The sequence below is a fragment of the Protopterus annectens genome, chromosome 6.part0 (genome assembly GCF_019279795.1).
Source record: "Protopterus annectens isolate FY-2018-M chromosome 6.part0, PAN1.0, whole genome shotgun sequence".
In the NCBI taxonomy this organism is placed as follows: domain Eukaryota; kingdom Metazoa; phylum Chordata; order Ceratodontiformes; family Protopteridae; genus Protopterus; species Protopterus annectens.
This window is the reverse complement of record NC_056737.1, coordinates 1365619993-1365646078: the sequence shown is the minus strand read 5'-3', so window position 1 is coordinate 1365646078 and position 26086 is coordinate 1365619993. Positions and strand designations below refer to the sequence as shown.

Genomic DNA, 26086 nt, shown 5'->3' with positions numbered 1-26086 from the left:
GAAACAAATTTTTCGCCTGAGACTAGCGTAATTACTGATCTGCATTTAGTAAATAATAAGGCTGGATTGTTATTTAATAGCAATACTGATATGAATAATGTTATAAACGTTTTAGAAGACAGCGAGAATAAAAAATAAAATTGACATCTAGGTCTTGTAGGGCAGTTGGGAATTTTAAGTGTGGCAGATGTAATAAATGCAAGTATATTCTTACATCAGGAAGAATAGGATTAAATTAAGGAAATAAATTATATTTATTAATAGACATTATGATTGCTATAGCAGAAATGTGGTGTATTTAGCTAAGTGGAATCAGTGTCCGGCGTTTTATATAGGAAAAACCTGTCGTACACTTAGAGAAAGGATAGGGGAGCATTTTCTGGACATTAAACATGTGAAACATACTAATGCACTGGCAAGACATATTAAGATAAATTTAGGTCACGAATTCCAATTTTGTATTATTCAACAAGTTATTAAGGACAATCAGGGGCATATACTGGATGTACATTTAGATATTAGTGAAACTAAGTGGCAAATAAGGTTAAATGCCACTAGTTATCCTGGAATTAATGACCATATTAGTTTAGCCCCATTACTAAAGTTAAGATCTATACTGGGCTAAAATTTCTGCCATAAAATTAGTTTTTATCTAGACATTTTATAAACTTATATTGTTGGATTAACAAATCAAATTATTTTATTATTCATTTTGTACTGATTTTATCTTACAATTTTTATATGTTTATTTTTATGTAACATTATAGTATGTTTTTATTATGGTTTTAGCTTACATATGCTTTTAGGTATATGTATGGTCTGATGGGTATGTGTCTTTAAGTTTGTGGGAGTGTAATTAATCAATTAACCTGGGAGTATTATAAAGGGAAGTGGTTTCAGCATGATGTGTTAGTTCTGATGAAGTCTGTATAAGTTCAAGACAAAACCTAGGTCAACTTGTCTACAATTGTGAATTGTGTGTCTAATAAATGGTATATTTGAGAAGTTCCTTGGTTGGACTGATTTGGACTGATCAAGTTTCCGTGTAAGAATATTGGTTCTTCAGTTTATCTGGATTTTTTATATCAAATGATAGTCTCCTAAAACAGAACCGTCCCATTGCCGTAATGCACTGTTGTTTTCAATGGGTATTTGCTAAGATACAATAGAAGCACTAAACTGGACAGCACTTCAACATTGACTAGATTAGGTGCTTTGGCTTCTAATGCAGGTAGAATGAACTTTTTCACACGCTGGCTTCATTAAGCTTTTTCAGATCAACACATATTTGAACGGTGCTATTATTTTTTTCATGACTGGAAACATTGGCGTGCACTGTTGAATTAAACATTCAGTTGTGCCAAGTTCTTGCACTTCTTTAAGGTCTGCCTCTACTTTAGACAGCTAAGGAAACCACCACTCTTCTAGAGATAGTCAAGGCATGTGGGACAGCTGGGACAGCATTTGTATTTAATTTTGTCATTACTAGTTCACAGTTTAGCAGAGCAACTTTGCAAGACAATCTATATTTGTTTTCTTTATTCTGGCAGTCAGTATCATTTTACTTGCCACAGGTCTGTGGAGCTGATTATTTATGTAAAGACCATTTAGAACATAAACCCAGAATTCTTACGTGTGCCCCTTATTCTCAGAAATGGCTAGAAATCTTCCAGTGTACTTGAATCTACCCACAGGGCTGTGCATCTTTCTCTGCTTCATGCAACTGCAGATACTTAGAGATTATTCAGCAGGAAGTACATATCTGTCCCTGTAAGTGTTGAAACTGAACAGAATTCTGTGAATAGGGAGTTCTGCTTCTCAAGCCATTGCTGGGCATGGTAGTTACTGAACCTAGGCAAAACACAGTTCTTGCATTTTACTTTCAGAAGCAACCTCTTTAAATCAGCAACAAATGACAAAAAGTCCCTTCTGTTTACATCTTTTCACACCTTGTAGTGTGCACACTGCTCTGACTTGGCAAGATAACAGTTATGCCTCCTGCATTTGTCAAGCGGTGGTGGTGCTGCGGTAGCATTGTCGCCTCACAGTACGATGTTGTCCTGTTCGATTCTCAGCTAAAGTGTCTTCTGTGTGGAGACATGCGTGAATAGGCATACCTTCGTTGAAGGTTGTATGTCAGGGTTGGCAACTCGGTACGTAAAAATCTGCTGCTAATCATTTTTATGGTGCCAAGGTGCCAGCCCGACGCACAACCTTCAACGAAGGCATGCCCATTCACGCATGTCTTTCGAATGCTACTCGACCGAGGGGAGGACATGCAGACTTCACACAGAAGGTGCTTCAGCCGAGAATCGAATGGGAGAACCTCTTGCTGTGAGGCGACAATGCTACCGCTGCACCACCGCGGCTTTATTTAATGTTTGGTTTTATTATTTTAAGTTTATTTTTTTAAATAAAGTGAAGTACATGTACTGTCTTCAGTAAATGCTGTGGGATCTTTTACATACACCTGAGTAACAAAACTTGTTTTGCAAATGGTTGCTGCAAATAAGACAGTTTTTATGAAACTATGATTTTAATAATTAATTGACTTGACCACAGCAGGCAGAAAATGATGTGTTTGAGAATGTAATTGACATGAATGTTGAGACTCTGTGCACTATTTAATCACTGGGAATAGAAAAGAATCAGAATTGACAATGTAAAAATAACTGGACTTAAAAGCTGTGTGAGACATTCAAGCTAGTTACTGGAACAGAAAGTAGCATTATGCCTGAAAATGCATTAAAAAAAACTGGTCAGCCAAAATCTTCATTATTGACTTATTCTGGTCATAAGCTGAAACAATTGGATAACATTCAGCTGTTTCGTCTATATAAAAAACAAAAGAGCGTAATTTATTACTTCATATTGGGTCACTACAACAACCTAATATGTAGTAGGAAGATCTTTTTTTTTGTGAACAATTGATCATTATAAAGCAAGTTCACAAGAGTGTGGATATTCAATTGCAGAATACTGGAGGTTTCAGTGCACTCTATCAAGATGATAACTGCAAAGATAATGATTTGCAGGCTTGCAGTGATTGACTGAGCATTTGCAGAGTCACTGAGTCACACTGTTGCAGTGAACATGATTTGCGTGTTCAGGAAGCACATAATTTGAAAACGTATTACTTTGTACTGGATGAATCTGTAGTCTGTATCTCTGAAACATTATGTCATGCTCCTATGTTGACCAAGACGTCCAGTGGTCAGCCTAAAATTGGGGATAAGGAGGTGTATCTCCATTACATTTATCTCCAGTATTACTTTAACATGCCAAGTAAAGGTATAAAACTTATATGTAATGCATGGACCACTGTGATTACACTCCCATATCAGGAAAAAGATAGACATGTTGCTACTTTCTGTAGTGCAAGAGATGCTCATGGCAGCACTTCTGGGAGACTTAATAATTATTACACAATATATAAGTGCTGCTACTATTGGGTCTCATGCTAGGGATTAGCAATGGACAGTGCCAGATGCAAAGAAAAGCAACAGACGGTAGAACAACTTCATTCTGTGAGCTGTGCAGGCCTCTAAGCTGTCCTTGAGTTTGTCTCATACTTTTTCTCTGTCCCTCATAAACATTTTGATTTTCCTGGTAAACTTAATGAGAATAGTAGTCAGTAATGCCTAACATTAAAAGTTCATACTTATCATTGTTTAGGAAATATGTATAAATGTAAAACTTGCTGTTATGTTAACTTTTTAAGTTTGCAATATTAGAAAAAAATGGTGTCTGATTCTGATCCTTTGCCCAGAGTGATTAATTAAAGAAGCTGAGAAGCATGTTGCTGTCTAAGTGCTTTACCATCTTTCAAAGCCAGTGAAACAATTCACAGTCCTACACTTTTTTTTTCCATTTTTATTTCAGTAACTGGTAGTACATAGAGCAGGTAAAGCTTCACACTCTTACAAAAGAATTATGACTGGTTCCACAGATTATAAATTTTTATTGTGTGTTTTTTATTATGAGTTCTTGACATAGATGCCACGATTCATCTCTTGAGCTTCACTCTGAAGGTGAATTCTTTGGCTTTCATGCATCGAACATGTAAGAAACTGGTTGTAATTAGTGACCTGATCGTGATCCTCTGAATCGCACACCTTTCACATTCTGCTTATTGCCACAATAACAGTCATCACACTAACATCTGATTTATACGTCTGTACTTAATCAGTTTGTATTTTTCCCCTGCTTTAACTAAGCCATCATCTTACTGAATTACCAGGCCAAGCAACAAGGCACAGGGGGAGCCTGTGTCACTTTTATGTGTCACTTTTATTGTTCTAAATTTTCTAGACGTTTTATTATTGCAAATTTTCCAGACATTTAACTTCAGTTCCTGTCAAGCCAACTAATGCTTATGTCCATCTGGACTATGCAAAATCCGCCAATTAGGGCAACAACTCTCTAATTAAAATATTTAGTATCATCTGTGAATTGTCTTCCCACTGTTTCTCACTAACCTTTTCTGTGTCAAGCTTTGATTATTCACTTTAGTCATAACTTAAGCAGCTTAATGTAGGATATCACTTCGAAGTCGAACAGTTTGGTTGTAACCCAGCCTATACTTACTGCAGATGATGATGTACACAAATTAAATAGCATTGAACAATCTCTTCCTTACTTAGGTTCATATACAGCTGGTAATACTATACCTTTTCTTTATGGACAGTGTTTAGTCCTATACTATATACTATTTTGGATTTAAATTCTCCTTCAGTTACTGTTTTTTTATACTGCATATTGTTTACAAAATTCTAATCAAATGTCCTTTCAGTATAGACTTGTATATAGAGAGAAACTTTTATATCTTTTCTTTATTATATAACCAGAATTTTTTGTTTGTCACTTTCTTTTTATTTCTACATCATATTTTGTGGTATTTATTCAATCTTTAAAATTGTTACCTCATGCAATTGACATTTTACCATTTTAAATCAAATACATATTGACAGTTCTATATAATGAATAGTTTACTGCAATTTAAGTGTAAACAAACTTAATCAGCTAAAGGCTTTGCAAGTGCTCTTATGGTTAGCTAATAAAAACAGAAAAAAAAGAGAAAGATACTTAAATTAATCATATATGATTTAATCATAAACATAAGTTTAATCATATGGCTAATACATAGCCATATAACACTTCAAAACAAAATAGTGACATTTTATATGATTAATACTTCATTATATCTATAACATTTAAACATCTTCAGTAAATATAATAAATATTTAGTCATTTAATTGCCAAAGTGTTGCTGCTTTCCTATTTTCCCTCTCTACTCTATTTCAGATGCTAAATCATTTTACCTTGATTGATCTAATTGGATTTTCCAGCTACTTTTAATACTGTTTCTACTTGCATATTTTTGGCATTTGTTAGAAATTGGTCACTTTTGTCATTTAAATCACCTCACTGCCACTTTGCTTATTGAAAGGACTCCTATAAATAGTGTAACCACTTTGCTGATATTTTGTTTTGTAATTACTCTATTGTGTTGTGCATTGGGGCTTTTCTCCCTGGGCCTCCACTGAAAATGGGCTCTGTTCAGCACAGTGGACTTTCCCTGATAAATAAATAAAATAATAAATAAATAAAGTGCTTAGTTGTATGGTTAATACTTCACTTAAATTGGCCGTAGGTGTGTGTGTGTGTGTGTGTGTGTGTGTGTGTGTGTGTGTGTGTGTGTGTGTGTGTGTGTGTGTGTGTGGTATGGAAGAACAACCGCTACTGGACTACCTACCATCAGTATGAACATTGGCTCTAGATGATAGTCACTGTTGATGTGACACTTCAACCTCATGTGCAAAAATGGGGAACCAGGGAATGGATATTCCAGTTAAATTTTAATATTGACTTTATTTTGGCTAATACTTCCAAATCATTTGATGTCCAAACTATTGCAGTAAATGCCATAATTGTTCATTTGTGATTGCACAGATTACATGCTCGAGCGGTTAGCACATCACCATATTCAAATGCTGTATTACCCTTTTCATATGGTTAATGCTTTGCCATGTTTTGTAATATGAGAACAATTTCAATAACTGCCATAAATGTTCAGTCGTATGGTTGCACTTCATCGTAATCCATTTCTAACCTAATATAACATTTTCAAATGGCTGATACTTTAGTGTATACATTATTGAGCCAGTTTCTGTGGTATAGTATGTCAGAACTTACTGCTCTAGATGTAGAGTAAGAAGTAGTCACTAACTACCTTGCCAAAATGTATCATTTTATAGTTTAAGTGAACATGCTGACAAATATGTGCACGTTATTGAAAAGTCCCTATTGTACAGTTTATGCACAACCCGTACTTTCATGTAGAACCATCTCGTCTTTCAAAAAAAATTATTTCATTGGTCTCACACACACACACACACACACACACACACACACACACACACACACACACACACACAGTCTTCTTTTCTGTGTTGAATTCACGTTCCTTTCCCAGTCATTTTGTATTTCTCCACCATTATCAATATCTGTGTCTAACCATCTCTGTCACCTATTGCCTTAATTTGTAACTTCATTAGTCTCAGTAGCAATTCCTTTATGTCTGTTGTCATTTCATGAATATTTTCAAATATCAACTCTTAACAGGCCACGGTGGTGCAGTGGTTAGCATTGCCACCTCACAGCAAGAGGTTCTCCGGTTCGTTCCTCAGCTGGGGTGCCTTCTGTGTGGAGTCTGCATGTCCTCCATGTGGTTGTGTGGATTTCCTCCAGGTGCTCCGGTTTCATCCCACATCCCAAAGGCATGCTGTAGGTAGATTGGACACTCTAAATTAGCCCTAGGCATGAGTGTGTGTGTGTCTGTGTGTGTGTGTTTGCCTTCTGTGGAAGGTTGGCTGCCGGGCTGGCAACTCGACACTATAAAACTCCACTGCCAGTCATGAGCGGACAGGTGATCTGCTGTGGTAAATGGGAAAAGCCGAAAGAAGAAGAACAGGCTGCGGAACTTAGTTATGCCTAGTAGATCAAATTCTAAATCAAAATTCTACACAACTTACTGACTAGAATAAATCTGACATTCGTAAGCTGTACACATTCAGAAAGAGTGAGTTAAGGTTATGTTTTGATAGTATGGACATAAGCCCTTCCACTGACAGATGGCTACACTATGCATATTGTGAAAGATACTTTAGCAACATATGCATGGAAACATTGTTACACATTTTGGTAACAGATAACCTGGTATCAGCGGTAAAAGTATCTCTGTACAGCTCAGTTATAATAAAGTCCCTGTAGGACACTAAGGTGATCATAAGCCAAGTCAGTAACAGTAAAATTAATGTTACTGATCTTTTTACAGTGTGTACAATTTTTTTGACAATTGTACATTTATATCTTGGTAAAGTATTTACTCATACAGGGAAGAACTTAACTATTTAACTAATACACCCTATGCTGTTATAGCAGAAGCATGACAAACCACTGATGGCAAGTTCATCAAATGATTGCAGTTTTGTAGACCTGGAGCAGGACTGAGTTTTGATGTAGCTGGCCTTTGCCCTTTCTCCATAAATGTGTATATGTGGAGTTAATGGTTTTGGTAATTGAAGTAAAGGATGAAGCCCACCCTGCTGGTGCAGGGTGTCTTGCCTGCCTGCAGTTTATTTTTTTTTGTTTCTTGTATGTTTTTCCCTGTAAGGGCCTTATGTACATTTAATGGTGTGGTCTGTATTTTAAGGGATCCATTGCCAAAGCATTTGTACTGTGATTTGAATCCCACTGCAACATATGTGTTGCATTGTATTTCCATACATTTTTTACATTTGCACTGGGGATCAGTAGTTTTAATCAGAAATTCTTGACATATCAGAAAATCCAGGTATCAGAGCCATGGGGATAGACTTCAGCAGTGTGTCAACAGTTGAACAATCAGAGGAAGAATTTGAACTAATTGTGGCAGCAATGCTTAGGGCTTTTCCTGGGTGTTTTTAAGTCCCTCCACAACTCTGTATGGTCATGCATATATTTGTATATTCTTTTTCTCTACATACATTCAGTTTACAGCTGCTAAACTGATGTTCATTAAATGAAGATGCATCACCTGCTGTCAGAGCTAGAAAAATTGTACACATTGAAAACAGTTTTCTAAGACTGATAATTTATTTGCTGAAGTTGTGATGACAGAATCCACTGTTTGGTATTGTGTGCCATTCTCTGCTGAAGCAAGACTTGCTAATCGAAGGCCAAAAGTCCACAACTCTCACGACTTAACTCAGACCATGGTCAGGTTGACAGTAGACACTTGCTCAGTTGTTCCATATTTTTGACTGCATAAAATTACCTTCAGGAGAAACTAATTTCTTATTGTTAGTAAACTCTTAAAACAAATTTAAGGTTGTTTTCTGTTTCTTAAAACAGATGCCTGTGTCCTTGTGCATAATGCCAGGTATTGTAGTGACAAAGCTCCTTGACTGCTTAAAATGCAAGATATTTCCCAGCTTCTTTCATTCAAGACTATAGAGAACTTAAAGCAAACAATTAAATATTTCGGCTTTTCCCGGTTAGGGGCCACCACAGCAGAACTCTCGTCCGCTAATGATTGGCAATGGATTTTTACGATGCCAAGTTGCCAGCCTGACACCCAACCTTCAAGGAAGGCACGCCCATTCATGCACGCACCTACCTGCATGTCTTTAATGTCACTCAACCACGGGGAGGACATACAGACTCCACACAGAAGGCGCTCCAGTTGAGAATCGAACGGGAGAACCTTTTGCTATGAGGCGACAACGCTAACCACTGCGGCCCTACTTGATGAGCAATAAATATGGCACAATAGTCATTAAATTTTGCAGCCCTAGAAAGATCCAGTTAAGATGCTGATACAGAATTCTTTCATACCGTTCAACTGTACATATTTTGGCCTCATATTTTTGGTCTGTTTTTCATATTTTAGTTTTCTGGCAAATTATTGGTAAATCATTAAAGACTGATGTTTTAAAATAATAGATATTTGAGTTTCATACTTCCTATCCTTCAGAAAATTCAGGCTACTGCAAAACCTGTTATTTTATCAATTTTCAAAGTTTGTAAGAGCAGTATTTAAAAATTATCCCTATTTTTGGGCCTTTGTCCTACTGTTCTTTATGGCTTTGTCCAGATTTTTTGCTCTTAGAGATTGAGAGGTATGCTTGGCACGCAGTCTAAATTGTCCTTCCATGTTTAAGTATCAGTAAAACCTATTTCTCAGTTTTGGCTGAGTTTTGTGATAAAATTATTGTAAATCATCTTCAGTCCATTTATGATCTATTACAGGAGTGAATAGCTGCCCATGCAAACATAAGTGGAAATTGTTATGTCTTGAAGTATATTTTTACAAAATTTGACAAGTTTGTTTAATGTGCTACAGAAGTCATATCAGCAGTGCCAGTTTACTTCACAGGCTTTATATGTTAGCTAAATAATACACTTGATGCTTAGTATTAGAAGAAAAAAAAATCACATCTTAATATGACATCAGGATTCCCGGTATTTGAAAACAGGATTTTAATGAAACCTTAAATTTCTACATTTTAAATTGCATAATTAGCTATTCTATTACTGTTTTCTTGATAGCTTGTTTAGATAGTATTACACAGTGTATGACTGACTACTACTATTGTTGTCAGTTAATTTAAAAAAATGTGACCATAAATCTGCTTTTTAGCTTTGCATGAGTTTGCCAACTACTTTTTAATGTGATTTTTGTTTGAATTGAAACATTTGTTGTCTGGAGTTTTATACAAAATGGTATTTGTGACTTTTTTCTAAACTTACTGATGTTTTTGTTGTTGAGGTGGCCGCATCCCTCTGCTTGCCAGACCCACCACTATTGCTTCTGGTCATGGCATATCAACTCTGACATCCCAGATGACTAAAGTTACATTAGCCCTAATTGAGCCAAGAAAAGCATGACCTTTTCCATCATTGTGATGCAGCTGGGGCACCATAGAACATGGCCTTTCTGGACAATGGTATGTGTTCTGTGCTGGCTCAGGGTGAGCAACTTTTTGAAAGAAGAAAATAGGTTGTTGCTGCAACAGAATGGCCATAGCTGAGACAGATTCTTTCTGGTGCATATTGGATAAGGTTATATCCCTTCTTACCAATTATTTCCCATCCTTTACTGTTCTCTAACCCTCCCTAAATTCATCTATTTGGCTGCTGTCCCTTGTCTTCAGTAGGACAATGGTCATAGTCTCTCCCACTCCTCACAGATACAATGGCAAACTGGTAGCTACTCCTAACTTTCTTGTTTGTTGTGGGGATGATCTGTACCACTGGCATTGGGTACTTTGTATGCAGTTCTGTGTATGCATTAATGATGTTCTTTGTCATGGCGTAATCTGATGAATCTGGCAGCAATCTATGTAAACTGCATGGTCCTGCAATCGCAGGAGTTTCCTAACCTGCACTGAATGTTGCAATATGTTGCCTATCCCCACCCTTTCTCTTAGCTATTGTAACCTCTGTTCTCCCACCCCTTTATAAGTGTTCAGTGCTTCTGTTCATTTAGGTTTCATAATGATGACACCATTCCTCTACTGCTTCATCTACTCTGCAGAGCCAATCAGTTACAAGTGACAAGACATGTTGCCATCTCTCCTTAAAATTCTCCCATAGCCATTTGCCAACACTATAATTGTCTTTTCTTCTGTAGTTTATATATAATGTGTCTCATTAGAATTATTTCATTTATATAAATAGGATTAACATACCTCAATTTGTATTTTGTCTTGCTACAATATTAGGCTTTATAGTATTTAATCTAGCTCCCTAGATAATTTAGAAGAATATTTCTAAAAACAATTCTCCCTAGCTAGTGGAAATGGGCAAACACTTCCAATGTATGTTAGTTTACCAAGCATCATTTTATGTAAGACATATACTTTTTTTTTTTTATAAAAAGCATCTTAAAGAACAACAATGTCTGTAAATCAGCATGTATTTTGGTAAGGATATGTTTCCACTGACAAAGTTATAGTTTCTACTGACCTAAAAGCAATTCCTGATGTATATTAATTTCAGGTTAAAAAAATAATTAATACTTCCTGTCCATGATGGAGAGTCAAATTCTAAAGAATTTCCATTATTAAATCATAATCCCATTTTTTGTAATTTAATCTCAACAACCTCAGTTAGGTTGGAAATCCACAGGGAAGAATTTACAGTTCTACTTAAGTCATCTGCATAAGTAAGAAAAAGTGGCATAAACATACCTGGCACAACTTCCCAAGGAGCTGTAGGATAAATCCTCCTAGATTCCAAAATGATATTCATTATTAGACTAAATAATAAGCCACTTAAGGGAAAAACTTGCTTAAGACCTGTTTAATTTTATAAGCTTTTTTAATTAACCATTTATCAGAAGTCTAACCCACAAACTGTCCTCTATAGTTTTTTTATAACATGATTGATGTATGAACTAATACCATAATATTCCAGGATATCCCAAACTGCATCATGTGCAACAGTGCTAAAGCTTTTTAAACATCGCAGACTGCTACAACCCTACGTTGGTAATCACATATAATAAAATCTACAACTTCCCCAAGCAGTAACAATATATTTTGAACAGGTCTGTCTTTATTACCAAAAACGCCTTCATGGGATGGGAGTGTAGCTTTGTGACTACTTCCCTTGCATATAAAAATGTCTATCTTCATCAACAGAAAGAAGAATGGGGACTGGTCACTATAATCATGTATATGAGCTTCTTATAAGCAGGCACTGTAAACTTTTTTCTGTACAAAATAAGATTAGCCTTTCATAGTGTATTTCGGGTGATATGAGTCCTGTAAAAGTGGGCATAATACAAGCATTGAGAAGTACATGTCAGACTCGGAAAAGTTCTGTAATAAAGCTTTCAAAATTTGCCCCGAGGAATATGAGCCCCACAGAGGCAGATACAGCCTCTCATATTGCGTATTACAAAACAAGGTATTAAAGTCTGGTGATTGCCTCATAAGAACAGGCATTTTCAGTTATCAAAGTGTAAACCACTCGGTTAGATGGACCTGATGAAGCTTGGGTTAAAGTGTTTTCTTAAATTTAATTCTGTAGTGATAGCTCATGGTGTGTTGTCATGTTTTGTTTGTTAAAAATAAAAATAAAAAAAAACATTTAACTAAAAATGGGGTTCCACAGGATACTGAGCTGGTAAACCTTCACTGGTCTTTCAGGAATATTCAAATAAGGGACTAAGCTCCAAGCTTTGGGATTGGTTACTTGTTTTTCCATATCCCAGATTTTCCTCCAATCAGCTCCTCTGAACCCTCCCACCATTGTCTATAACTGCCTTTAAGTAACTGACGTGTTACAACAAGATGTCATTATTCCTCCCACAGGGAGGGTATCAGAGAAAGAGAGTCTCCTAGATCTGCCAGCTAAAGTGATTTTATTTGGACTAATTCTTTCTACTCTGTTTATGCCTTAAATTACAGTTAAAGTCTCATATTGTAATAATAAACATTTTAACCAAAACATATTCTTTTAATAGTACAAACATACTTTTTGTTTCTCATATTTGTATATACACAAATTACAAATAATCTTATACATCATTCTCCTTTTATATGTTCATAGCTAAGTACTAGGCCAACTGTCCTTGGAGGCCATTTTATGCTAGGCTTATGGTTCTGTATCCCATTTGTTGTTATACCGGTCTGACCAATCCCATGGTCGATAATTATATATTACTCCTAAGTGATAATAACTAAGATCATGCCATAGATAATTTAAGGGGACACATGCAAGGGATAATGCATTTAGGAGCTGTCTCTTATCCATTAGTAGCACAGGGGGCAGCCCTGAGGTACATTTTCTGTTTCCCATCCATAGATCCAAGTTGTGTTTGAATGTGGATAGGGATGAGCTTTCCTTTACATGGATTGGAAGTCTGTTCAAGAGCAGTGGCATCCTCTGCAAGGTAAACCTGCCCCTCCAAACAATTCTGTTGATGTTGCAGAAGAGAATTAAATCTCTAGACTGAATATTTCTGATGCCATTTGCCTCAGTGATGTGCAATAAATCCGTCAGTATTGAGTCCGAGGATGCCTTGCATGCCAGAGAAAGGTTACCTCTTAGCAGTCTGTAGGATACCAGGTATAGTGACAGTGCTTTGAGTTGGTCCGTGTAGGACATATTGTTTAGATCTTTTTATCCTTTTAGTAAGGTTTCTAAATGGGCATTGCAGTTGTTGCATGTCTGAGCAGATACATGCCAAAGGGGGCATTGTATTCAATGAATGACCTAATGAGTGCTGAGTAAAGGGGGCCAATGACATCCCTAGGTCTAGACACAATCTTTTTATTTTATAAGTTGTGCAGTATAGAAGGACTTTCTTACAACAGTAAACACATGTTGGTCAAAAGTTAGGTCTCCAGCCACTTAAGTTTCCAATTCTGTAGAATACCAGGTATAGTGACAGGGTTTAAGTTGGTCCATGTAGGACATATTATTAAGTCCTTGTATCCTTTTAGTAAGGTATCTCTCTGGACATTCCAATTGTTGCATATGTCTGGACAGATACATGCCAAGGGGGGACATTATACTCTGTGATTCTCATCATTAGTTATTGAACTATGATGGAGTCACACTGGTACGTGTTACTCAAGGACTTGGGAGCATGCCTGATCAGATGGATCCTGGCACTAACAACTAACTATCACACTTTCTTGCCAAGCTTGATGGGAAGTACATCAGTATGTCTTGCAGTAGAATCACCTGTAACAAGAATGTTTGGTTGGGTCGATATTTGCCTTACAGGCTCAGTGTTCATGACTTTGGGACTCAATGTGCTATGCGAGAAGGTGGGCTTAACTTGATAAGTGTGCTTTGTGTTTGTGTCTTGGAAGTCTTTGAGGTTTAGGCAAGTTAATGTTTAGAAGTCCAGCATGTGATAGATTGTCTATTTTGATGACCTTGTTGAGGTGTGATGTGTGATGCACTGCTGACTATGTTGGTGTCTGAGTTTTGTCAGATAGCATGAGACATCCCTGCATTTTCTCAAGATTCCCATGTCATTCAGGCTGGCTACAGAAGTTGTGAAGTGCTGGCCAATGGTTTCAACAGGAATGACTTTAGGGCAGGGGTGACTATTCTAAACTAATGAACTCCAAGTAGTTATGATGTTTAGGTGGACCTGTTACTTAGTATTCAGTAAGAAAAAAAATAGCCTGGAAATCAGTTTCTGCCACCAGAAAGAACCAGTAAATTAAACTAATTCTGTAAAAATGTACTAATTTATCACTAAAAGCAGTGCAAGCACATGGACTCAAAATGGTAATCAGTAAGTAAACATCCTTGCTGAACCAACAGCAAAGATAAAAAGACCATATGTAGCCTATCCAAATCCTCTTCTCAATCGGTCTGTTTATTCCATTGGGATGAGGTTTGGGAGGTATGGAGCAGTTCAGTACGGGATTTCCATGGGCCCCCTCCACTCCCTACCCAACCCTATCACTGTGTAGATGTGTGGCTACATTATAGTGCAGCCTGGAAGGGAGCATGCCTCTGCATGTGAGCCTCCCAAATCTACATACTGCATGCAGCTACTATGATTCTGACCTTGTGAGTTGCATCCAGCTGCAGTACCCCAGCTTGCTGACTAGGATCAGAATTACAGTGGATGAAGCTGCTTTTCCTCTCTCAGGATGGGTAACCTGGCTTTTGCTACTCTTTCCTAACTTTCCCCTTCAGCCCTTCCATATTCCTGAGCTGGTAATCAAACGGCCTTTGGAGTATGCCCTGTTATATTTTGTTGGTTTAATCATTATTTGAGGATTGTATTTACATGCAATAATGTTTTCTAATGTGCACCGTAAATTGACTGACACTTCTGACTTGGCTCATGACTGAAAAAGGGTCTTTAGCACATTCCACCTCTGCATGCTATCAAGTAATAAACAGAAAATAAGTTTAGGTAATTTATATTATTAAAGACACAGAGACTGTACTAGAGAACTAAAACCTAGAAGAAAATGACTGTAGAGCTACTAGCATGTTTTATACTCTATTTTAATGGAAAAAGCTCTGAAAATTTCTTTTGTTTTTGTTTTACATTCTGTGGTGGCTTGTATAAATGCAAACAGCAGAAAAAGACCAGTTTAGCTGCATTTCCTAACTTTAACATGCATGCTTTTGTGTGGGAAGGAGGGGATAAGATAGAACGTGGGTGGAACATCCTTACCATCACAGTCACAAAATCTTCAGTGTCTAGCAGAGAAGAGAATATTTTTAACAAAATCATCTTTAAGTCAGCATACTACAGCAGCTGTACTATGTCATTTAATGTAAAGAAATCTCCTCTATTGACACCTTTCATGAGAGTCCTTAAAGATGCTTTGTAGCTGAACAAAACACAGTGCTTGTCTTCAGTGTAAGCTTGGTCACTCAGTCACACATCAGTTTTTTAACAAAGTTTAAATACCCTGACAGATTATGCTAAGCAATGAGGTTGTGATATTTTTAGAGCTGTTAAAACCTACATTTGCTTTTAACTCAAGGAGTCAAAAACAAAATGTTGCATTCATAGAACAGTGATATCTGATGAATAAACATCTGACTATAAGCTGGACCCTAGCACACTGCACTTGTTAGCTTATAGGTCTATGAAAGTTGGCATTTAGCGGCTGTTTTACAACATTGTACAGTCTCTAAGCTTAGGAAAACCAGCAGCAAAAAAAAAAATTCTACTACTTTGATCTATAATTTTACCTTGCTGCCATTATATAAGAATCCAGTAACGCCCAGATGAGATTCCTGTATAATCCATCTAGTCCCTCCCTCCCTCCCTCCTGGCAAGGTGAGGTAATGTTCTATACCATGCCCTTTGAAGGTCTCCTAGTCCTGTCAGTGATAGGACTCAGTGTGTGGTTAGGCTTGGGTGCATCTGTTAAACAAGACTACTGGCTGGGAGACCTGGAAAGTGTAATACAGGCATATAGTCATAACTAAATTGTGGTGACCCCTGTATCAGTTCTCTTGATTAGCTGCTATGTCTTATGCCAAGTTTGAATGTGTTTGTTATTTAGAATGTGCATTAAACAGTAGGCCTGTCTGTTTTAGTTGTTGAGGTAGAGACCAAATATTGCTTTTGTATCATGTATTTATTTATTGTGCTAACACCATGGACTGAAAGTGTAACTTACATTTTCTGACCTATGAAATGAAAGACCAATGCATGTTGTAGAAACATTGGGTTTGGGTGGTAGCTTTGTTTTTCAATTAATGTGTGTCATACAGTGTGTGTAGCCATTTTCTAATATAAGTCAAACAGCTACTTTAGCTAGATTATGTTCATTGTACATGTGCTATATGAGGTCAGATACACAAGGTCTGTCTAGGTAAAGAATTCATCAAGGAGGAAGTTTCTGTTTCAGAATTCTAAATGTTTATCGAAGTTATGTCAGGTTCCACTGAATGGACTAGAATGTTGTAGGCCTGAATAAGGAGGGTATACGTGAGATTAAATATCTATAGGGTAAATGATGATATTGCATTAATACACTGGCATCAAAACCCAAGAAATGAAAAACAAAATATTATATTCACAGAGCATGTGATATCTGATGACAGGACATAAAATACTTCAAATAAATGTGATTATTCAATGCATTATGCAGTTACTCATTTTTAAGCATTTGTGGGGTGAAGGGCACTCCTCCAGTTTGGGGAATATGGAAGATTGTGCTGACCTACCCCTACAAATTAACTACATAAAGTCCAACCTCACACTGTAGCAGCAGCATAGGGAATAAATTAATTTCCTGTGAAACTATTTCCTTTGCCTTGAGACAGTGCACTTTAAAGGTGATAATTTAAATGGGGGGTGGGGGGTGGGTGTAAGGGATGCAGCGGGAGAATTTCCCCTGCATAGATATACAGTTTGTGTTTATCATATATGTTGTGTTCCTGATTCAGTGAAGAATACTGAGCATGACAACAAAAATATTTAGTTTAACATTTGTATATATATATGTGTGTGTGTGTGTGTGTGTGTGTGTGTGTGTGTGTGTGTGCATATGTGTATGCGTATGTGTAAGTATGACTTTATATAAAATTATGTATGTGCATTTGGGTCTACCTGAAAACACCGAATGCTGACAATGAGATAACCGACATCGGAAGATCGACAATGGAGATGACCGATGATTGAAAATCCCGACGCTGAGAACACCGACATGTTAAGGTAAGTGTGTGATAGTGACGGACGTTAGGGTCAGGGTGCAGGTAAGGTAAGTTGCAATAGTGACAGACTTTAAGGTTAGGGGTGGGTTAAATTAGTTAGGGTTAGGGTGCGGTAAGGTAAGTGTGCGATAGTGATAGACTTTAGGGTTAGGGGCGGGTTAAGTGAGTTAGGGTTAGGGCGCGGGTTAGGTGAGTGTGCGATAGTGACGGACCTTAGGGTTAGGGTTTGGGTTAAGGTTAGTGCATAGATAGTTGTGTATGTAAGGTTTAGTGTAGGTTTGTAAGGTTTTTGGTGTGCTTGTGTTATGTGTGTGTTTTACGGAAAAGGTATTTGTTTTGTTTTGTTGATTGTCAGGATTGTGGTTTGTCGGGCATGTGAAGTTTCGTGTTTTTGAACTTTCGGTTTTGTGGTGTCGATTATCTCGTTGTTGGTGTTTTTGTGTGTCGGTGTTTTCAGGTAGACCCGTGCATTTATATATGGGTCCCTGAAGAAAGATCGAATGTTCAAAAGAGAGAATGTTAGAAAGTCGAGCCCAGATAACCAAAAACAAGGAAGCATGAACTGTATGGCTGTCATTGTGTGATATACAGGGGGGAATGGCTTATTTGTCCTTTCCCCACTGAAGTGTGATTTTGGAGTTGGGTTGTATATAATTGGCAGAGGGTGTGGGGTTACAGAGGGGGCTTGCACCCCTGCAATACAGCAGACGTTGTGCTTTTGGCATACCATTTGATTTTCTGTGTTTTATTCAGTTATCTGTGCTCAACATTCTAACATTCGCTGTTTTAAGCGTTCAGTCATTTATCAGGGATCCATTTAGATGTTGTAGTTGTCAGGGTATCATTTATATCTTTTAGCCTGTTATACGTTTAAATCCTACATTTAATATTTGTGACCTCTGTCACATTTAATACCGTTACATAATTCATAAAATATTACACCTGTTTGGACCCAATGCAGTATACTCACTGTTAAGATCAAATGGTGTCGGGGCTGATTGCTGTACTGTTATTTTTGACATTACTTTTAGAATACTTTTAGATATGTATTGCAATATCTTTCTTTGATTATTGTACAAAAACCTGATTACAATACAGAGACATATATCTGCCATAGTAAGAAATGTGTATAGGTGTTCATAATACAGTACCCTTATGATAACAGGTAAGAGTTTGTGATTTAAATTACACATTCTGTTTGATTTTTATGTGATTGCTAGAGCTGTATTACATGTCAAAGTGTTCATTTTTTTCCTCCAGTAGTCTAAGTGATGTATTGAGTTTTCAGTCATTACTGTAGTCATGATTGAAAATGGGTTACTTTTATACATTACATTTTACTTTGGTATTCAAAATAACTACAAAACTAGTAAAAAATAATTTCATAGCTGTACTATGTTTTTATGTTCTGTGTTAATATACATTAATTCCATTATATACATTACATGCACAGCTATTGTTGGTGTATCTGTTGCTGTCCTTTTACGTGGCTGTAGAAGAAACTTAAATCAGCTTATTGTTTTATCCTTTCTTTACTCAACGTACACATTTCTTGTCCTTAAATTTAACAGACCTGCTTCACAAGGTATGTGATTAGGAAAAAATGCTAGAAAAATGTATTTCCCAGCCCTGTGTTACTTTGATCTATGTATTTGTTTTTTTTTCAAGTTTAAAAAGGTACCTAATCTGTTGCTCATATCTTTTAACTTGCAGCTCTAGTACTGCAAGTTTTACTTGTTAAGACAGAATATCCAGTCTCAGAATTTGTATTCCTTTTTTTTAAGGGTTCAATATTTGCATAAGTGGGAGTGCCGTCTCTTGTGAAGAATGCCTTCTAATCCATCCTGACTGCAGCTGGTGCTCTGAAGAGGTATGTTGTGTTTTTTTTTTGTATAAGTAAGACCATGCTGTCTTTCTGAGACATACTTTTAGAATGGAATACCTGGATAAGGAAACAGAGACAGAATAACATCTGTGACCCCGAAATGTACTGGGGTATAGCTAAAAAAAACATCAACTGTGTGTTATGAACTTATTTAGATTGTTCAGTTACAAAACTTACAATTCAGCAGGATATAAATAATACCGAATAGTGTGTCATCTGTCATTAGTGCCACTACAGAGAACTCTCAGCTTTATTGTTAATGTTTTTTTACCAGAACACATTAAAATACAGGCAAGGCACTTTTGTCTTTGCTATGCTTGGCCTTGTTTGTTATACTGTTGTTTTTTTACACCATAGCTGCTGGTATATGAAGCAGTTTATCTGCCCTTCAGCTCTCAGTATACCATCTTTAAGTAAACTTGTACATGACATGGAAGTTGAAGTGATAGGGGAGGTTTTTAGATCACACCACACAGTAAAACTGGAATAATTGGCATCATGACTGGAGGGTGTTTAGGTCTCTGTATGCACTAAAAATTGAGAAAACAAATGACATTCATACCTATCTAACAGGTGACATAGTGGTACAATGGGCTACATTGTCACCTCATTGCAAGACTTTCTCCGGTTAACTTCTTGGCTGAGGAGTCCAGGTGTTCTTCTATTGTTTGAGTGGGTTTTCTCTGGGTGCTTCATTTTTCCCCCACGTTACAAAGGCATGCAGTTTGTTGATTGATGACTTCTAAATTGTTTAAAAATGTGTGTGGATGCATGTGTGATGTGGTAGAAATAAACTCCAGGAATGGTGGCAGCTATTCTTGGGGTTGTTATGGTAGTCTGCTTTGATTAAGTGTGGACAGATAAGATACCCATCTGTTACTAATTTCATTTAGTTTTCAGTTCATACATGTTGTCTGCATTTCTGTCATAAATGATAAATGCTGAAATGTATTTTTGCAGTCAAATAATGACTGGAAGTTTATTTTAAATGTGTTCAAAGAATAGTTGTGGTAACTTTCAGTAGAAGAGAAAATAATCTCTCTTTATTTCATATAGAAAAATTATATAGTTTTGCTAAGTACTTTTTAAAACCATGATTTGATTTTTTAGATACCTTTATTGAATTATCACTTGTGACATATGCAAACTTACATTTAAATAAAAGTAATCAAACCATATTAACAAGTCCACATTTACAAACATTATACATCACATATCTTGCTCCTTACAGCATAATCAATCCAATATTACATAAATTGTTCACTTCCTGCTTTTTCTTAAGCCTCATTCCTCCTCCAACACATTTTTCCGCATGTATTGTTCCCACAATTTCCATTTATTTCTATGTAATTTACTCCTACCCTTTTCTGAAGATCCTGCTTCCTGTTTTTTTGTCTCTGTTACAATATTCGCTACTTAAGTATGGTTGGTTTAAACTTTGATTTCCATTTTCTAGTAATTGCTTTTTTTGGCAGCCACCAGAATTAAACTTAATAAGGTCTTACTATGTGTAGGCAATTCAGATCCTGTATTCCAGATAAAAAGAATAATTTCCATAGGTACATTTGTTTGGCCAATATTCCTGACAGAGTACTGTGTTGGGAATTTATTTAAGTGTGCTATCTCATTACATTCCAAACTATTCTCTCCCAGGTACCTCTTTCTTTCTCATTACACCTCCAGAATTTGCTATCTACTGAGGAAAAATTCTTTGAAGTCTGCTTGTGGGTATAACAGTACCTATGGAAACAACTTCCAGGCAAAAATTCTGAGTCTTCCAGACTTTGTTGCATATTTAAGAGCAATGCATATGTTCTCCCATTGTTTATTTATTTTTTTGTAATTTGCTTTTCTAATCTCTCTACCCAATTCTTTCTGACCTCCACTGATAGGTTCTTATAGTTATCGTGCAATATTTTATATGCCCTACCAATTATACTTTTTTATCAGCAGCTTCTATTCTAGATTCAACTAAAAACTCAACCAGTGCAGATCCTTCACTTAAAGATTCCCCTTTCCCTTTCTTTTTGCCAATACTTTGATATCACTGTCTGGTAGAGAAGGCAATCTCTTGCCTGCAGAACAAATGTCTTTTGGCTTCTTCCCATTCTATTACCTTCCTCTCTCTAATTATTTGTTCCCAATACCTTAGTTTCTTTTCCAGCTTCCTCCTGTAAATTCCAGTCTCTCTTGCCTATTCTCTATACCTATTTGCATTCACACCTTTTGGCAGAATTTCCTTTCTCCATTCCTGTGTTGGCATCTTTCTTAGAATACTTTGTTTTATGACTATAATATTCTGTATGACTGTTGGTATTCTCCTTAAGGATTTGTATCCAAAATCCCACTCTTTCCTTATTTCTTAAATTTCTGCCCTGCTTCATCATCATCCCTTTCCATTTTTAATTGTAGCTTTCTGTCTTCTGTTATGTATAAGAGCCTTAACTGTGTAGCTCTAAAATATCCTTTCAAATCAGGTAATCCTAAACCTCCTTATTCTATTAGAAGGATCAACTTATCCCACTTGACTATTGCCCTTTTCCCTCCCAGATAAAATCCTTCAAGTCTTTATTAATTACTGTCTACAACTTCTCCTGTGTTTGTTAGAAATATGCCTGATGTGGGTAAAAACATTTTTACTGCTTGTATCTTGTTATCCATATCCATAGGTAAGAGCTTCTAGTTTCTCAGTTTTTGTATTATCATTTGATTAGTCTCTTCCCACATATACTTAGCTGCCATAACCACATCCTTTTTAACCCATACTCCTAAATATATCCTTTTATCATGTCTCCACATATTGCGGAACCAGTTCCTGTGTGGGTACATTGTTGTCAGCTGCAGCCTTTGTTTTATTTTCATTAATTTTATACTGTGGGGAAAAAAAACAGAATTGTCTCAGAATGTTCCACACCACCGCGATGTCCTTTTCTGATTTTACCAGGTACAAAATATTATCATCTGCCAATAAAGCCAACCTTTCTCGAATACCATACCAGTTATATCCTTGAATTTCTGAGTCTATTTTCCTTTCCAATGGTTCTGAATACTATGCAAACATCAAAGTGGGACGAGGACAGTCCTGCGTGGTTCCTCTGTTCAGACACAACTTATCAAACAGGAACCCTCCCATTTTGATTTTTGCCACCAATCTCTCATATATCGTCCTAATTAGCCTTATTATTGGAGCAGGAAATTCAAGTGCTTCCATTGCCCTTTTCATAAAATCCCAGCTTACTCAGTTGAATGCTTTCACTTCATCAAGACCCACCACCAACACTGGTATTTTCTTACATTCTGCTTCCCCCTAGATCATAATTGTTCTATTTGTGTTGTCAAATGTTTGCCTGTCTTCTATAAAGTCAGACTGATCCATATCTATCAATTCTGGCAACATCTTTGCCATTCTTTTAGCCATTCTAGACAAACACTTAATAGTTATGGTTTAAAATTAAAATTGAAATCAGCCTGTATGAAACTGGGTCATATGTGTATTTACTGTTTTTAGGTATAGATACCACAACCTTTTACCAGGATGTTGGTGCTTACCCTGTTTTTAAAATACTGTTAAACAAAACCTTCCAAATCTGTATCACTTTCTTCCCGCCTAGCTTCCAAATGTCCTATGGAATACCATCTGTTCCTGGAGACTTTTCTGCAGATTGGTTATACGTCGTTATTTTTATCTCATCTCCTCCTGTCTTAACTGTTAATTGTTGAGCCTCATCTACCTCTAGGCCAAGCGTATTTAATTTCTCCATAAATATTTTCATTTCTGCTTTTCATTGATTTCCCTACTTCTCTACTCTATACAAATTTTCATAAACATCCAGAAATATCTCTAGTATCTCTACAGGATCTCTGGTAATTTTTCTTGTTATAAGCTCTCTAAGTTTGGCAGCAACCCTTTCTACTTTCTGTTGCCTAAGTAGTTGTGCGAAAAGTTTTTGTGCTCTGATGTCAAAAAAATGCTTGCTTAACAGCATCTTTCTAAACTTGTGTATATTATCCAGGTACTCCATTATCTTCTCTTTAGCAGTCTGCAGTTGCGTCTCTTCATATTCTGTGAGAATCCCCTTATTTTGTAATACTTTAACCTTTGTCAACCCTCTAAATAATTCTTATCCACATCTCTTTTTCTTTTATTTCTGCCCTATTTCTAAACTCCACTTTCATTTTGTCTTACTAACTATCTGTAACTTCTGCAGTACTTTCTATCTTCCCGAATAACTCCCGGATAATTTCCACTACCCATTCCTTAAACCCCTCTCTTTTTAACAGGTAGGTGGGAAAGCAACAGTGTTTTCTTCTTTATTTCATTACCCTGTATTTTTATCTTAGTAATTATTGGTGGATGATCTAAAATAGTTATTGGATGTGTGCCAAGGTTTTCAATAAAGTACACATGTTCCTGTGAAATATAATTTCTGCCTGGTCTAGCCCAGTTTTTGTACCTTGGGGAATAATATGCAAATTCTCTCAGAGTTTCTAGTACTAAATTCACATCATCCATATCAAATGTTTTCATAACCGTTTTCAGAAATCTACCGTTTTATTTTTTTCCTTGTAGCCCTCCCAGATACACCTTCATTGTTGCAAATTAATCCCAACCTAGAAGCAATGTTCCCTGCTGAAAGTTGATTATTTCTCCCCAAAGATTTTAAGCTCCACAATAGCAGTTTTAGGTGGAATATAAATGCATGCCAGCATAATCCTCATCCCTTGCCAGTAGTCATTTACTGTCACAAATCTGTCATTATTTTCTTTTTTTTCCCTCCTTTGTCACTGTTGGAGCTCCTCTATCAAGTAGTATAAGTACTCCTTTTTTTTTCCTTTGTCCCTGATATTCTACTGAATATCCATCCTGAAATCCGTCCTTTATCAAATTCTTATGCTTTGTTCTTTCCAAATGTGTCTCCTGTAGCATTGCTGTCTGTACTCTGCATTTCTTAATGTAATTAAATATTCTATCCTATTTGTCTATACCCATGAGGCCATTCACATTCCAAGATAATATGGAAAGTGTCGCTCTTATGATAAGATGTCATTATTCCCACCTGTTATATATCCTAAGTTTTTAAAATGTCTATTTTCAGTTTTTGTGATATAAGTATCCAGTAATGTTTGGCAGGTTGATTCTTTATACAGTTTTTCTTACCTATGTCACATTTTACAAGACTTTGTTTTGTTTTAATGAAAACTCTTGAGAGAATAGTGTAAACTCTTAAAAGAATAAAGTAACAAACACTCCCCAGAACCTGTTGACTTGGTACAAACACACACAACCAGGCTAAAATGAATTTTATTGCCTGTGCTTCTACTTAAAATAAATTGTTGTCTGTTCTTTTTTTAACTTTCTTCCCCTCCCAGATGTGCAAAACAACTTGTGTGAATTCAGAAAACATTATCTTTTAGCTTTGAAAAATTAGTATTGTGGATTTTTATTTCCATATAATCAGTTTGCTTTCATGTAACAGGAAGAGTGAAAAATGTAGTCCTCAGCTGCAGTCTTCCAAAGACAAGCCGAAACATTTATTTGTAAAGAAACTTTTCAATATATTCAGTGTTCTCTTATTTACTTGTTTCCACTTAAAACTTGGTATTAGATTATGCTAGGAGTTTTAATCCAGACATTCACCTGTGTAAAAGAGACAACATTTCAGTGTTATGATCTGTGCACCTTTGTACCCCGTCTCCCACTTTAACAACCCAAGATTACAGCCTGTTAATTTAAACATGCTTTTGCCTATCCTGTTGTCTCTTTGCATTGTAATGCCTACATTTCTTAATACTAAAAAAGAAAAAAGGCATCTGTTTACTTTAGTATTTTTATTTTGTACAAAACCAACTAAATGCTTTACTATAAAACTACTGTTAAGAACATAAATTGTTTAACTTAGTTACCTGTTTCCTTCCTCTTCCCTCCCCTTGGTGTCCTTCTAAATATTAATGACATGAAGTGAGGCAAATGCCTTTTAGTAACCCACAAGTTTAAGAAAGTCAACAAATGTTCACTCTTTCCACTTTCTCTTGTACAGACACATTTGACAACTGCAATTGATGCTTTGCAGTCTCACATTTGTTTACTAATTTCCTTTTTGCTGGTCTTCTTCATGTTCTTCTGCTTCTCCCAACTCCAGACTCCGGTTCAATTCCATGGTACTCCTGAGTCTTCTAGTCAACTCCTGTGCTTTTCTCTGACTCTCAAGCATTTTCTTGTGGAACACTGGAAAAGGTTTTGCTGAAAAAGTCTCTCAATGTGCTTTAATATCAGATGAATAAGAAGCATTGTCCCATTATGCTTGATGGTTCACTTTTTGTTGGACAAACTTTTGTATTACTTCCTTAACCTGTTCTGCATGAAAAAATGAAATTGATTCTCCAGGAAAAAATATTCTGAAGACAGCTGGCTACAGCAACTTGGATCTCACACCAGCCTCTTCACATTCTCTAATTGCTGGAATAAATTTGTCCTCTTCTGCCTGGTGTACAGTGAATAATCATTTTCCAGAAACACTCTGTCTCCATCTTTTAATATGTTGCGCTTTTACCACAGTTTTTTCAGGAGCAACCCTTTTTACTGGTAGGGTTGCATTTTTACTAATTGCAGGTCTGGGATTCTTTCTCATGTCCAGGTTTGGAGCATTCACATGATGTGCCCTTTCAATTAATGGATCCTGCTGTAGAATACCAGTCCAGTTGCTTATTTGTGCTTTCATTAAAATTAATACAGTCTGTTCCTTCTTGTTTCTCTGGTTGTTGTTGTCTTTCGGCTTTTCCCGGTTAGGGGTCGCCACAGCGGAACTCCGGTCCGCTAATGATTGGCAGTAGATTTTCACGAACGCCGAGGTGCCAGCTCGACGTTCAACCTTCAACGAAGGCACGCCCATTTACGCATGTCTTTTGAACACCCACCCAACCACAGGGAGAACATGCAGGCTCCACAAAGAAGGCACTCCCCGCACTCCAGCAGAGAATCGAATGGGAGAACCTCTT

At 36.6% G+C, this 26086-nt stretch overlaps 1 protein-coding gene across 1 annotated transcript in view; it reads left to right on the top strand.

Annotated features, from left to right (window-relative positions):
- The window catches only part of ITGB5 (integrin subunit beta 5), a 1724339-nt gene that overhangs the window by 144273 nt on the left and 1553980 nt on the right, over positions 1-26086 (top strand). Inside the window, exon 2 of the mRNA XM_044074928.1 lies at positions 18990-19075. Coding sequence (XP_043930863.1) covers positions 18990-19075 — 86 coding nt within the window. The remainder of the gene's footprint in view (positions 1-18989; positions 19076-26086) is intronic.